The sequence below is a fragment of the Oncorhynchus mykiss genome, chromosome 4 (assembly GCF_057628025.1).
Source record: "Oncorhynchus mykiss isolate SJ-2025 chromosome 4, ASM5762802v1, whole genome shotgun sequence".
Lineage (NCBI taxonomy): Eukaryota > Metazoa > Chordata > Actinopteri > Salmoniformes > Salmonidae > Oncorhynchus > Oncorhynchus mykiss.
Window position 1 is genome coordinate 92,044,256 of NC_143025.1, and position 16,497 is coordinate 92,060,752.

Below are 16,497 nucleotides of genomic sequence, written 5' to 3' on the forward strand. Positions count from 1 at the left end.
TGCACATCGAGAGACTGAAATTGTTTCCCATTCCTCCTTGCAAAACCTACATGTGAATCACCTCCATCACCAACCCCAACTACCTCGCCCCCCAGTACACTGACTCATTACCGGTACTCCTTGTAAATAGCATGTACAGTGCCTTGCAAAAGTATTCGGCCCTCTTGAACTTTGCGACCTTTTGCCACATTTCAGGCTTCAAACATAAAGATATAAAACTGTATTTTTTTGTGAAGAATCAACAACAAGTGGGACACAATCATGAAGTGGAACGACATTTATTGGATATTTCAAACTCTTTTAACAAATCAAAAACTGAAAAATTGGGCGTGCAAAATTATTCAGCCCCCTTAAGTTAATACTTTGTAGCGCCACCTTTTGCTGCGATTACAGCTGTAAGTCGCTTGGGGTATGTCTCTATCAGTTTTGCACATCGAGAGACTGAAATTGTTTCCCATTCCTCCTTGCAAAACAGCTCGAGCTCAGTGAGGTTGGATGGAGAGCATTTGTGAACAGCAGTTTTCAGTTCTTTCCACAGATTCTCGATTGGATTCAGGTCTGGACTTTGACTTGGCCATTCTAACACCTGGATATGTTTATTTTTGAACCATTCCATTGTAGATTTTGCTTTATGTTTTGGATCATTGTCTTGTTGGAAGACAAATCTCCGTCCCAGTCTCAGGTCTTTTGCAGACTCCATCAGGTTTTCTTCCAGAATGGTCCTGTATTTGGCTCCATCCATCTTCCCATCAATTTTAACCATCTTCCCTGTCCCTGCTGAAGAAAAGCAGGCCCAAACCATGATGCTGCCACCACCATGTTTGACAGTGGGGATGGTGTGTTCAGCTGTGTTGCTTTTACGCCAAACATAACGTTTTGCATTGTTGCCAAAAAGTTCAATTTTGGTTTCATCTGACCAGAGCACCTTCTTCCACATGTTTGGTGTGTCTCCCAGGTGGCTTGTGGCAAACTTTAAACTACACTTTTTATGGATATCTTTAAGAAATGGCTTTCTTCTTGCCACTCTTCCATAAAGGCCAGATTTGTGCAATATACAACTGATTGTTGTCCTATGGACAGAGTCTCCCACCTCAGCTGTAGATCTCTGCAGTTCATCCAGAGTGATCATGGGCCTCTTGGCTGCATCTCTGATCAGTCTTCTCCTTGTATGAGCTGAAAGTTTAGAGGGACGGCCAGGTCTTGGTAGATTTGCAGTGGTCTGATACTCCTTCCATTTCAATATTATCGCTTGCACAGTGCTCCTTGGGATGTTTAAAGCTTGGGAAATCTTTTTGTATCCAAATCCGGCTTTAAACTTCTTCACAACAGTATGTCGGACCTGCCTGGTGTGTTCCTTGTTCTTCATGACGCTCTCTGCGCTTTTAACGGACCTCTGAGACTATCACAGTGCAGGTGCATTTATACGGAGTCTTGATTACACACAGGTGGATTGTATTTATCATCATTAGTCATTTAGGTCAACATTGGATCATTCAGAGATCCTCACTGAACTTCTGGAGAGAGTTTGCTGCACTGAAAGTAAAGGGGCTGAATAATTTTGCACGCCCAATTTTTCAGTTTTTGATTTGTTAAAAAAGTTTGAAATATCCAATAAATGTTGTTCCACTTCATGATTGTGTCCCACTTGTTGTTGATTCTTCACAAAAAAATACAGTTTTATATATTTATGTTTGAAGCCTGAAATGTGGCAAAAGGTCGCAAAGTTCAAGGGGGCCGAATACTTTCGCAAGGCACTGTATATTCTACATCGTTGGAAAGGGCTCATAAGCAACCATTTCATTGTAGTCTACAACCATTGTATGATTTGATGAGAGAACCTATCTGACTTACGAATGTGTCTGGGGGGGGGGGCTGGTTATTTGGTCATAAGGCCACCACAATAGATTAGAAAACACTGCTCACCTCGACAGGAAATGAAGCAGTTCACAACACGAGGCAGAGAACCTCCTTAAAGCTTCCAATCAAGAAGACTTTACTTCACTATATATGAAGAGTTGACGAACTTTCTGCCAGCTGATAGTAAGATCCTCATCCTCTCATACGGGTAAACGTATAGATGTAGGTTGGCCTCTTTGGTCTATTTTACATGTAAGGAAGTCAAGTTGTTATGTTTTGTTGAAGCTGTGATAAGGTAAGAGATTGTTCATTAAGCAGTGACAGCACGTTGCGCAATCACAAGTGAACCACGACGACCACCGTCGCCAACGTGGCGGGCTGAAATCTACACTCGGGCTGTAAAAACATCGGTGTAGTTAGCTGGTTTACTTTGAAATGCTACGCGATGATCGGATTCCAGTCTACGGCTTTTTACTCCTTGACCTTTAAAGAGGTCATATGAACTTTAACCTCAAACCCTCCTTATGTTTTTTTTTCTTCTTGTTTTGTTTCTAAAAATGTGTTCTTTACCCCCAGGACACTTCAACAGTAGACTATCCAGGGGATGTAAAGAGAAAGAAATATATAACCAGGATCAAACCCGGGTCTGTATTATGGGGTATTGTGATGTCATTATGGGGTATTGTGATGTCGTTATGGAGTATTGTGATGTCATTATGGGGTATTGTGATGTCATTATGGGGTATTGTGATGTCGTTATGGAGTATTGTGATGTCATTATGGGGTATTGTGATGTCGTTATGGGGTATTGTGGTGTCATTATGGAGTATTGTGATGTCATTATGGGGTATTGTGATGTCATTATGGGGTATTGTGATGTCATTATGGAGTATTGTGATGTCATTATGGAGTATTGTGATGTCATTATGGGGTATTGTGATGTCGTTATGGAGTATTGTTATGGTCATATGAACTTTAACCTCAAATATATAACCTTGATGTTCGTGGTCATTTTTAACTCACGGGTATAGTACTTGACCAGCTCCTGCAGGGAGGAGAAGGAGGTGGACGGAGAGATGTAGAACCCTCCGTTATCCAGGGAACGGATCTTGTAGTGCTTCACCACATCCCCATGCTCCAGCCCTACGTCTCTGATGGACAGGGAGAGAGCACCTTTTGGGGCGACATGTCAATGACACATACAGTGTTAGCGTGTTAGATATTACTGAGCGCGTCGGAACTAGAAGCTCAAGCATTTCGCTACGCTCGCAATTAACATCTGCTAAACCATGTGTATGTGACCAATACAATTTGATTAGCTTACAGCTTTATGAGGCTTTTTGTTTTTTTCAGTCCTTGATATCAGCTTGTATCAGTTTGTTTAATGTATATGTCAGTTCTGTTAATGCCAATTATATGGTTATACGTACAAGATGGACGATTTGACCATTCCAAGTATTTCTGTATTATATTTTTGGAGCTATTTTCAATTTTAAAAAATGTTGTGTTGTTCTGAAAATGGCAATGTTGTACTTTAAAAAAGGCAGAGAGGATGATTCTGACCTTTGGTGGTCTCACTCTCTCGAACTAGAAATGACCCGGCTTTATTCCCCGGAGCCAGGAGCAGACGCTCTGTCTCTCTACGACTCAGGTCCTTGAAAAACCATCTACAATACATGGAAGAACAGGGAAGTGTCGCCAAATAATGTGTTACATACTTAGCATATTGATACAGGAAGCAGCATACTGATACAGGAAGCATACTGATACAGGAAGCATACGGATACAGGAAGCATACGGATACAGGAAGCATACTGATACAGGAAGCATACTGATACAGGAAGCATATTAATACAGGAAGCATACTGATACAGGAAGCATAGTGATACAGGAAGCATACTGATACAGGAAGCATACTGATACAGGAAGCATACGGATACAGGAAGCATACTGATACAGGAAGCATACGGATACAGGAAGCATATTAATACAGGAAGCATACTGATACAGGAAGCATAGTGATACAGGAAGCATACTGATACAGGAAGCATACTGATACAGGAAGCATACGGATACAGGAAGCATACGGATACAGGAAGCATACTGATACAGGAAGCATACTGATACAGGAAGCATACTGATACAGGAAGCATACTGATACAGGAAGCATACTGATACAGGAAGCATACTGATACAGGAAGGATACGGATACAGGAAGCATACTGATACAGGAAGCATACGGATACAGGAAGCATACTGATACAGGAAGCATACTGATACAGGAAGGATACTGATACAGGAAGGATACGGATACAGGAAGCATACTGATACAGGAAGGATACGGATACAGGAAGCATACTGATACAGGAAGCATACTGATACAGGAAGCATACTGATACTGGAAGCATACGGATACAGGAAAAGGAAAGTGTTTTTAATTTCCTGTCAACACAACTCAGTTCATTTATAATGATCTATGGTGAAGTATGTATTGTAAACGTATGATAACCCATGCTCAAAGTGTTAAATTATCAAAAAGAAAATGGCTGACTTGTGTCAGAGCAGATTCACTTACTTTTCTATTTCTAGGGTGTCTACTCTGGCCACGTACGTACATGGGATGCACCCCTCCTCTCCCGTCACCAGTGACTTAGCAAGCCACCAGTCCCCATTCCTTCAAAGAACAACAACAGAGCACGTTTTGTCTATTTCCTGACACGTCTAAATGAGCCACGTAACGGTGCCTCCAAAGGATACTGCTATCCTGTATTATCACCCTGAGGATATGACATCAGACTATTGTCTGAGAACCAAACGTCGGCGTGACATCTCCCTAATGTAATAATGAGTGACCGTGTTGTTGTAAATCAGCACTGTACTCACTCCTGGAGGATCTGGAGCCTCTCTCCCTTTCTGAACGGTAGGTCCTGGTCCGTGGTTGGTTTGAAGTCGTGCAGAGCAATGACAACGTCTTCGTCTGGAAGGGACAGGAATATGTGTAAAGGTGAAGTTTGCTTAATATCAAGAAATGAGGGTTTCGTATCAACAAAACTCTGACAATAGTCGTCATTGTAAAAGGGTTTGCAAAATTACGTTCTGAAACAGGTTGACAAATTACGTTCTGAAACAGGTTGACAAATGATGTTCTGAAACAGGTTGACAAACTATGTTCTGAAACAGGTTGACAAATTATGTTCTGAAACAGGTTGACAAATGATGTTCTGAAACAGGTTGACAAATTATGTTCTGAAACAGGTTGACAAATTACGTTCTGAAACAGGTTGACAAATTACGTTCTGAAACAGGTTGACAAATGATGTTCTGAAACAGGTTGACAAACTATGTTCTGAAACAGGTTGACAAACTATGTTCTGAAACAGGTTGACAAATTACGTTCTGAAACAGGTTGACAAATGATGTTCTGAAACAGGTTGACAAACTATGTTCTGAAACAGGTTGACAAACTATGTTCTGAAACAGGTTGACAAACTATGTTCTGAAACAGTTTGACAAACTATGTTCTGAAACAGGTTGACAAATTACGTTCTGAAACAGGTTGACAAATTACGTTCTGAAACAGGTTGACAAATTACATTCTGAAACAGGTTGACAAACTATGTTCTGAAACAGGTTGACAAACTATGTTCTGAAACAGGTTGACAAATGATGTTCTGAAACAGGTTGACAAATTACATTCTGAAACAGGTTGACAAACTATGTTCTGAAACAGGTTGACAAATTACATTCTGAAACAGGTTGACAAACTATGTTCTGAAACAGGTTGACAAACTATGTTCTGAAACAGGTTGACAAATTACGTTCTGAAACAGGTTGACAAATTACGTTCTGAAACAGGTTGACAAATTACATTCTGAAACAGGTTGACAAACTATGTTCTGAAACAGGTTGACAAACTATGTTCTGAAACAGGTTGACAAATGATGTTCTGAAACAGGTTGACAAATTACATTCTGAAACAGGTTGACAAACTATGTTCTGAAACAGGTTGACAAACTATGTTCTGAAACAGGTTGACAAATTACATTCTGAAACAGGTTGACAAACTATGTTCTGAAACAGGTTGACAAACTATGTTCTGAAACAGGTTGACAAATGATGTTCTGAAACAGGTTGACAAATTACATTCTGAAACAGGTTGACAAACTATGTTCTGAAACAGGTTGACAAACTATGTTCTGAAACAGGTTGACAAATGATGTTCTGAAACAGGTTGACAAATTACATTCTGAAACAGGTTGACAAACTATGTTCTGAAACAGGTTGACAAACTATGTTCTGAAACAGGTTGACAAATTATGTTCTGAAACAGGTTGACAAATTACGTTCTGAAACAGGTTGACAAATTACATTCTGAAACAGGTTGACAAATTACATTCTGAAACAGGTTGACAAACTATGTTCTGAAACAGGTTGACAAATGATGTTCTGAAACAGGTTGACAAATTACATTCTGAAACAGGTTGACAAACTATGTTCTGAAACAGGTTGACAAACTATGTTCTGAAACAGGTTGACAAACTATGTTCTGAAACAGGTTGACAAATGATGTTCTGAAACAGGTTGACAAATTACATTCTGAAACAGGTTGACAAACTATGTTCTGAAACAGGTTGACAAATTACATTCTGAAACAGGTTGACAAACTATGTTCTGAAACAGGTTGACAAATTGTAACTTACCATTACCGGAGGCCTGTTCCGTATTGTGTGCCTGAGTGGAGAAAATATATTTGTGAGAGTGATAAGATGTCATTATTCATAAAGACACCAAATAAATCTAGAAAAATCAGTAACCTTATTAATCCCTGATTCACATCTATGATGTCATACACGAAGAAAAGAAAACTCTATTATATCTATACTCTATATGTTACTCTATTGTCAAATCAGATCAAATAAACGTCCTGTTTGGAGAAAGGGTGGAATGAAGTGTCCACTTCCGTTACTCTATTGTCAAATCAAATCAAAGGTCACGTGCTCTGAATATGGTGAAATGCTTACTTTACAAGCCCTTTTGACCAACAATGCAGTTTTAAGAAAATAGAGTTAAGAAAAGACTTACTAAATAAGCTAAAACAAAATCAAACAACAATATTGAGGCTAAATACAAGGGGTACTGGTAACAATTCAATGTACGGTAGGTGGGGGGAAAGGTTAGTGGAGGTCATTTGTAGACTATATACAGGGGGTACCGGTACAGAGTCAATGTGGAGGCTATATACAGGGGGTACCGGTACAGAGTCAATGTGGAGGCTATATACAGGGGGTACCGGTACAGAGTCAATGTGGAGGCTATATACAGGGGGTACCGGTACAGAGTCAATGTGGAGGCTATATACAGGGGGTACCGGTACAGAGTCAATGTGGAGGCTATATACAGGGGGTACCGGTACAGAGTCAATGTGGAGGCTATATACAGGGGGTACTGGTACAGAGTCAATGTGGAGGCTATATACAGGGGGTACCGGTACAGAGTCAATGTGGAGGCTATATACAGGGGGTACCGGTACAGAGTCAATGTGGAGGCTATATACAGGGGGTACCGGTACAGAGTCAATGTGGAGGCTATATACAGGGGGTACCGGTACAGAGTCAATGTGGAGGCTATATAAAGGGGGTACCGGTACAGAGTCAATGTGGAGGCTATATACAGGGGGTACCGGTACAGAGTCAATGTGGAGGCTATATACAGGGGGTACCGGTACAGAGTCAATGTGGAGGCTATATACAGGGGGTATCGGTACAGAGTCAATGTGGAGGCTATATACAGGGGGTACCGGTACAGAGTCAATGTGGAGGCTATATACAGGGGGTACCGGTACAGAGTCAATGTGGAGGCTATATACAGGGGGTACCGGTACAGAGTCAATGTGGAGGCTATATACAGGGGGTACTGGTACAGAGTCAATGTGGAGGCTATATACAGGGGGTACCGGTACAGAGTCAATGTGGAGGCTATATACAGGGGGTACCGGTACAGAGTCAATGTGGAGGCTATATACAGGGGGTACCGGTACAGAGTCAATGTGGAGGCTATATACAGGGGGTACCGGTACAGAGTCAATGTGGAGGCTATATACAGGGGGTACCTGTACAGAGTCAATGTGGAGGCTATATACAGGGGGTACCGGTACAGAGTCAATGTGGAGGCTATATACAGGGGGTACCGGTACAGAGTCAATGTGGAGGCTATATACAGGGGGTACCGATACAGAGTCAATGTGGAGGCTATATACAGGGGGTACCGGTACAGAGTCAATGTGGAAGCTATATACAGGGAGTACCGGTACAGAGTCAATGTGGAGGCTATATACAGGGGGTACCGGTACAGAGTCAATGTGGAGGCTATATACAGGGGGGGTACCGGTACAGAGTCAATGTAGAGGCTATAGACAGGGTATTGTGGTACAGAGTCAATGTGGAGACTATATACAGGGGGGGTACCGGTACAGAGTCAATGTGGAGGCTATATACAGAGGGTACCGGTACAGAGTCAATGTGGAGGCTATATACAGGGGGTACCGGTACAGAGTCAATGTGGAGGCTATATACAGGGGGTACCGGTACAGAGTCAATGTGGAGGCTATATACAGGGGGTATCGGTACAGAGTCAATGTGGAGGCTATATACAGGGGGTACCGGTACAGAGTCAATGTGGAGGCTATATACAGGGGGTACCGGTACAGAGTCAATGTGGAGGCTATATACAGGGGGTACCGGTACAGAGTCAATGTGGAGGCTATATACAGGGGGTACTGGTACAGAGTCAATGTGGAGGCTATATACAGGGGGTACCGGTACAGAGTCAATGTGGAGGCTATATACAGGGGGTACCGGTACAGAGTCAATGTGGAGGCTATATACAGGGGGTACCGGTACAGAGTCAATGTGGAGGCTTTATACAGGGGGTACCGGTACAGAGTCAATGTGGAGGCTATATACAGGGGGTACCGGTACAGAGTCAATGTGGAGGCTATATACAGGGGGTACCGGTACAGAGTCAATGTGGAGGCTATATACAGGGGGTACCGATACAGAGTCAATGTGGAGGCTATATACAGGGGGTACCGGTACAGAGTCAATGTGGAAGCTATATACAGGGAGTACCAGTACAGAGTCAATGTGGAGGCTATATACAGGGGGTACCGGTACAGAGTCAATGTGGAGGCTATATACAGGGGGGGTACCGGTACAGAGTCAATGTAGAGGCTATAGACAGGGTATTATGGTACAGAGTCAATGTGGAGGCTATATACAGGGGGTACCGGTACAGAGTCAATGTGGAGGCTATATACAGGGGGTACCGATACAGAGTCAATGTGGAGGCTATATACAGGGGGTACCGGTACAGAGTCAATGTGGAAGCTATATACAGGGAGTACCGGTACAGAGTCAATGTGGAGGCTATATACAGGGGGTACCGGTACAGAGTCAATGTGGAGGCTATATACAGGGGGTACCGGTACAGAGTCAATGTGGAGGCTATATACAGGGGGTACCGGTACAGAGTCAATGTGGAGGCTATATACAGGGGGGGTACCGGTACAGAGTCAATGTAGAGGCTATAGACAGGGTATTATGGTACAGAGTCAATGTGGAGACTATATACAGGGGGGGTACCGGTACAGAGTCAATGTGGAGGCTATATACAGAGGGTACCGGTACAGAGTTAATGTGGAGGCTATATACAGGGGGTACCGGTACAGAGTCAATGTGGAGGCTATATACAGGGGGGGGTACCGGTACAGAGTCAATGTGGAGGCTATATACAGAGGGTACCGGTACAGAGTCAATGTGGAGGCTATATACAGGGGGTACCGGTACAGAGTCAATGTGGAGGCTATATACAGGGGGGGTACCGGTACAGAGTCTATGTGGAGACTATATACAGGGGGTACCGGTACAGAGTCAATGTGGAGGATATATACAGAGGGTACCGGTACAGAGTCAATGTGGAGACTATATACAGGGGTACCAGTACAGAGTCAATGTGGAGACTATATACAGGGGGTACCGGTACAGAATCAATGTGGAGGCTATATACAGGGGGTACCGGTACAGAATCAATGTGGAGGCTATATACAGGGGGTACCAGTACAGAGTCAATGTGGAAGGCTATATACAGGGGGTACTGGTACAGAGTCAATGTGGAGGCTATATACAGGGGGTACCGGTACAGAATCAATGTGGAGGCTATATACAGGGGGTACCTGTACAGAGTCAATGTGGAGGCTATATACAGGGGGTACCGGTACAGAGTCAATGTGGAGGCTATATACAGGGGGTAACGGTACAGAGTCAATGTGGAGGCTATATACAGAGGGTACCGGTACAGAGTCAATGTGGAGACTATATACAGGGGGTACCGGTACAGAATCAATGTGGAGGCTATATACAGGGGGTACCGGTACAGAATCAATGTGGAGGCTATATACAGGGGGTACCGGTACAGAGTCAATGTGGAGGCTATATACAGTGGGTACCGGTACAGAGTCAATGTGGAGGCTATATACAGGGGGTACCGGTACAGAGTCAATGTCTGGGGGCACCGGTGCCGAGGTAATTGAGATAATATGTACATGTAGGTTGAGTTATTAAAGTGACTATGCATAGATAATAACAGAGAGTAGCAGCAGCATAGAAGGGGGGGGGGGGGCAAAGCAAGTAGTCTGGGTAGCCATTTGATTAGATGTTCAGGAGTCTTATAGCTTGGGGGTAGAAGCTGTTTAGAAGCCTTTTGGACCTAGACTTGGTGCTCCGGTACCACTTGCCGTAAGGTAGCAGGGAGAATCAAATCAAATCAAATCAAATTTTATTTGTCACATACACATGGTTAGCAGATGTTAATGCGAGTGTAGCGAAATGCTTGTGCTTCTAGTTCCGACAATGCAGTAATAACCAACAAGTAATCTAACTAACAATTCCAAAACTACTGTCTTATACACAGTGGAAGGGGATAAAGAATATGTACATAAGGATATATGAATGAGTGATGGTACAGAGCAGCATAGGCAAGATACAGTAGATGGTATCGAGTACAGTATATACATATGAGATGAGTATGTAAACAAAGTGGCATAGTTAAAGTGGCTAGTGATACATGTGTTACATAAGGATACAGTCGATGATATAGAGTACAGTATATACGTATGCATATGAGATGAATAATGTAGGGTAAGTAACATTATATAAGGTAGCGTTGTTTAAAGTGGCTAGTGATATATTTACATAATTTCCCATCAATTCCCATTATTAAAGTGGCTGGAGTTGAGTCAGTGTCAGTGTCAGTGTGTTGGCAGCAGCCACTCAATGTTAGTGGTGGCTGTTTAACAGTCTGATGGCCTTGAGATAGAAGCTGTTTTTCAGTCTCTCAGTCTCTCAGTCTCTCGGTCCAGAACAATCTATGACTAGGGTGGTGGACAATTTTTAGGGCCTTCCTCTGACACCGCCTGGTATAGAGGTCATGGATGGCAGGAAGCTTGGCACGGGTGATGTACTGGGCCGTTCGCAATACCTTCTTTCTGGGATAATGGTGTTGATGTGAGCCATGATCAGCCTTTCCAAGCATTTCATGGCTACAGATGTGATTGCTATGGGTCGGTAGTCGTTAAGGCAGGTTACCTTGGTGTTCTTGGGCACAGGCACTATGGTGGTCTGCTTGAAACATGTTGGTATTACAGACTCGGACAGGGAGAGGTTGAAAATGTCAGTGAAGACACTTGACAGTTGGTCAGTGCATTCTGACAGTACACATCCTGGTAATCTGTCTGGCCCTGCGGCCTTGTGATTGTTGACCTGTTTAAAGGTCTTACTCACATTGGCTGGGGGTATATAGGTACTCACAGTGTGGTTGGAGGTGTTGGGTGTATATAGGTACTCACAGTGTGGTTGGACGTGTTGGGTGTATATAGGTACTCACAGTGTGGTTGGACGTGTTGGGTGTATATAGGTACTCACAGTGTGGTTGGACGTGTTGGGTGTATATAGGTACTCACAGTGTGGTTGGAGGTGTTGGGTGTTTATAGGTACTCACAGTGTGGTTGATGGATTTGGGTGTATGTCGGTACTCACAGTGTGGTTGGAGGTGTTGGGTGTATATAGGTACTCACAGTGTGGTTGGAGGTGTTGGGTGTATATAGGTACTCACAGTGTGGTTGGAGGTGTTAGGTGTATATAGGTACTCACAGTGTGGTTGGTGGAGTTGGTGGTTTGAGAGCCTTTCCCTGGGTGGTGGATGTCGTCTTTCTGACGTTTCTGACCACTGCAGCTGGAACCCATCCTTTACAATGGTCTGATCCACACCAGTGTCTCTAGGGTCATGCCCTGTGCTGAAAATTAACACATCAATTAATCGATCGATCGATCAATCCATCAATCGATCAAATCAATCAATCAAATCAAATCAATTCATGTTACTTTCCCCAGAGGAGTGAAATTTGATTTGTGAAAAGTGGAAACATAATAAAAGTTTTTAAAAAACAAAGTCCATAAAAAAGAGTGTATCTATTATCCTCTGGGATTCAGTAAACTGAAATATTAAATTCACAGTCTGTCAGTTTGTGGATAGAACACAGAAAGCTAACATTATGTATCAGAACAGTTGCCAGTTCATCTTTAGGAACTGTTTACTGCCTGTAGCGTCCTGTATACACCCTATGTCAAAGGAAGCTGTGGAAGGATCTGTGATGTAGGCTGCCATCTGAGGTGGCACCCTATTCCCTAGTGCACTACTGTCAGTATGGGCCCTGGACAAAACTAGCGCACTATTTCGGGCATAGGGTGCCATGTGTGACACGACTCGGTTTACACTCTACAAGGTGTTGGAAAGAGTTCCACAGGGATGCTGGCCCCATGTCAACTCCGACGCTTCCCACAGCTGTGTCAAGTTGGCTGGATGTCCTTTGGGTGGTGGACCAATTATTGATACACACGCGGGAAACTGTTGAGCGTTCTTGTGTTGCAGTTCTTGACACACTCAAACCGGTACGCCTTGCACCTACTGCCCCCTTGTTCAAAGACGCTTAAATATTTTTTGCCCATTCACCCTCTGAATGGCACACGTACGCAATCCATGTCTCAGTTGTCTCAAGGCATAAACATCCTCATTTAACCTGTCTCCTCCCGTAGATTTAACAGGTGATATCAATAAGGAATCATAGCTGTCACCTGGATTCACCTGGTCAGTCTGTCATAATGTTTTGTGCAATCAGTGTATGATGCTTTAAAATATATAACATGATATCAGATCAAAAAAGGGTAAGAAAATATACTTTTTTACAAACAACACTAAAACACAATTTCAGATAGCTACAATATGAATTATTATAATTTATTCTTAAATACCTTGGAACTTGGTCTTCACTTGTGTCATCAAAAGCATTCCAGTTTGAAGTGTCTGCTATTTCCTTATTCAACTCTCTCTCTCTCTCTCTCTCTCTCTCTCTCTCTCTCTCTCTCTCTCTCTCTCTCTCTCTCTCTCTCTCATAACTCAAACCTTCAGAAGACACAAACACACAAACACACTGTTGAGCGCCCTGTGTCTATCCTTAGGGACAACATCAGTTGAACTAGATTAGACAGTAGTTGTTGTGTTTATTTATACTGATGGTCCACTCCCTTTCCTGCATTGGAATGGCCACATTGTGTGTGTGTGTGTGTGTGTGTGTGTGTGTGTGTGTGTGTGTGTGTGTGTGTGTGTGTGTGTGTGTGTGTGTGTGTGTGTGTGTGTGTGTGTGTGTGTGTGTGTGTGTGTGTGTGTGTGCGTGTGCTTGCGTGCTTGCGTGCTTGCGGGCGTCTCTGTGCATTGACGGTTTGCAGTGCTCATAATTGACTCGTTGACTACAATAACAATTATATTGGACTACTGATTTCTGTGTCTGATTTCTGTTATTAGGTGTTTGTGTGGAGGTAGGGATATAAATGCTAGTTGCTGTACTTCAACAGGATCTGCTATAGGATGTTGTTTACTAGCCAACAGTAATGCATTTCCTGATTGGGCTATTAAACTGTTCAAATCTGGTACTAGGGTATCTGGTACTAATCTGGTACCAGTAATCTGGTACTAATCTGGTACTAGGGTATCTGGTACTAATCTGGTACCAGTAATCTGGTACTAATCTGGTACTAGGGTATCTGGTACTAATCTGGTACCAGTAATCTGGTACTAATCTGGTACTAGGGACAGCTAGGGTCCTGTCTCAGACTGGTACTGTAAATAGGGTCCTGTCTCAGACTGGTACTGTAAATAGGGTCCTGTCTCAGACTGGTACCGTAAATAGGGTCCTGTCTCAGACTGGTACTGTAAATAGGGTCCTGTCTCAGACTGGTACTGTAAATAGGGTCCTGTCTCAGACTGGTACTGTAAATAGGGTCCTGTCTCAGACTGGTACCGTAAATAGGGTCCTGTCTCAGACTGGTACTGTAAATAGGGTCCTGTCTCAGACTGGTACTGTAAATAGGGTCCTGTCTGGGGGTAAAATTTAATGTAACTGCACATTTTTTGATGGTGGTGTGTGTTCGTGTGTTCATTTGTGTGTGTGTGTGTTCGTGTGTGTGTGTGTTCGTGTGTTCGTGTGTGTGTGTTCGTGTGTGTGTGTGTGTGTGTGTGTGTGTGTGTGTGTGTGTGTGTGTGTGTGTGTGTGTGTGTGTGTGTGTGTGTGTGTGTGTGTGTGTGTGTGTGTGTGTGTGTGTGTGTGTGTGTGTTCGTTTGGGTGTGTGTGTGTTCGTTTGGGTGTGTGTGTGTTCGTTTGGGTGTGTGTGTGTGTGTGTGTGTGTGTGTGTGTGTGTGTGTGTGTGTGTGTGTGTGTGTGTGTGTGTGTGTGTGTGTGTGTGTGTATATATATATATTTGTGTATTTTCCCTGACGTCAGTCTCAGTTCCTGTGGTTTGGGGTCTCAGCTACTGTGAGTGTCAGTTTTGTCTGAGCACAGCTTTCACATACAGCTAACAGACAAAATAACGCCAACCCCAATATACAGTCTTAATATGCACCTTGGCATAGATTCTACATCTGTCTTAATATGCACCTTGGCATAGATTCTACATCTGTCTTAATATGCACCCTGGCATAGATTCTACATCTGTCTTAATATGCACCTTGGCATAGATTCTACATCTGTCTTAATATGCACCCTGGCATAGATTCTACATCTGTCTTAATATGCACCCTGGCATAGATTCTACATCTGTCTTAATATGCACCTTGGCATAGATTCTACATCTGTCTTAATATGCACCCTGGCATAGATTCTACATCTGTCTTAATATGCACCTTGGCCCTGATTCTACATCTGTCTTAATATGCACCCTGGCGTAGATTCTACATCTGTCTTAATATGCACCATGGCATAGATTCTACATCTGTCTTAATATGCACCTTGGCATAGATTCTACATCTGTCTTAATATGCACCCTGGCATAGATTCTACATCTGTCTTAATATGCACCTTGGCATAGATTCTACATCTGTCTTAATATGCACCCTGGCATAGATTCTACATCTGTCTTAATATGCACCCTGGCATAGATTCTACATCTGTCTTAATATGCACCTTGGCATAGATTCTACATCTGTCTTAATATGCACCTTGGCATAGATTCTACATCTGTCTTAATATGCACCTTGGCATAGATTCTACATCTGTCTTAATATGCACCTTGGCATAGATTCTACATCTGTCTTAATATGCACCTTGGCATAGATTCTACATCTGTCTTAATATGCACCTTGGCATAGATTCTACATCTGTCTTAATATGCACCATGGCATAGATGCTACATCTGTCTTAATATGCACCTTGGCATAGATTCTACATCTGTCTTAATATGCACCTTGGCATAGATTCTACATCTGTCTTAATATGCATCTTTAATTGATTCTACAAATGTCTGGAACTCTATTGAAGGGATTCTTCCAATAGAAATTCCAAAATTCGGTGTTTAGTTGTTTGACACCACAAAACGCTCCAGAATATCCCATTAGTAAGTCTTCAATTGGTTTGAGCTCTCGTGACTGAGACGGCCATGGCGTATGGTTTACACTGTTTTCATACTCATCGAACCGTTCAGTGACCACTCGTGCCCTGTTGGTGTGCGCATACTCATCCTATGGGGGCGTAGCCATGGTAACCTGCCCAACATTTTTATACATGACCCTAAGCATGATGGATCGTTAATTGCTTAATTAAACTCAAGAACCACACCTCTGTGGAAGCACCTGCTTTCAATATACTTTGTATCCCTCGTTTACTCAAGTGTTTCCGTTATTTCGGCAGTTACCTGTATCTATCACTCTCTTCCACATCTTGAACCCTACATAGGCTCTGTTCCCTTCAATGGCACCCTATTTGGTGCTCTCCTTTTGACCAGGAACCAATGGGCTCTGGTTAAAAGTAGTGCACTTTATAGAAAAAGTAGTGCACTATTTAGGGAATAAGGTGCCATTTGGGACAAAATCTTCCAATCTTCCACTCTTCATTCACACTCAGAAGGAAGCAGTACCTATACTCACCACAAGGTGGACTGAAGAGATTACAATGGGATTCAATAGGAAGCAGTACCTATACTGACCACAAGGTGGACTGAAGAGATTACAATGGGATTCAGTAGGAAGCGGTATTAG

General features: G+C 42.9%; 1 protein-coding gene across 1 annotated transcript in view; it reads right to left on the reverse strand.

Moving 5' to 3' along the window:
* The window catches only part of blk (BLK proto-oncogene, Src family tyrosine kinase), a 33,785-nt gene extending 20,338 nt beyond the window's left edge, over positions 1-13,447 (reverse strand). Inside the window, exons 1-7 of the mRNA XM_036976393.2 lie at positions 13,221-13,447; positions 12,063-12,205; positions 6,558-6,588; positions 4,741-4,834; positions 4,433-4,531; positions 3,421-3,524; positions 2,881-3,030 (exon numbers count right to left, since the gene is read on the reverse strand). Of these exons, the coding sequence (XP_036832288.1) occupies positions 2,881-3,030; positions 3,421-3,524; positions 4,433-4,531; positions 4,741-4,834; positions 6,558-6,588; positions 12,063-12,155 (571 nt within the window). The 5' untranslated portion in view covers positions 12,156-12,205; positions 13,221-13,447. The remainder of the gene's footprint in view (positions 1-2,880; positions 3,031-3,420; positions 3,525-4,432; positions 4,532-4,740; positions 4,835-6,557; positions 6,589-12,062; positions 12,206-13,220) is intronic.
* Between the last annotated feature and the right edge of the window lie 3,050 nt (positions 13,448-16,497).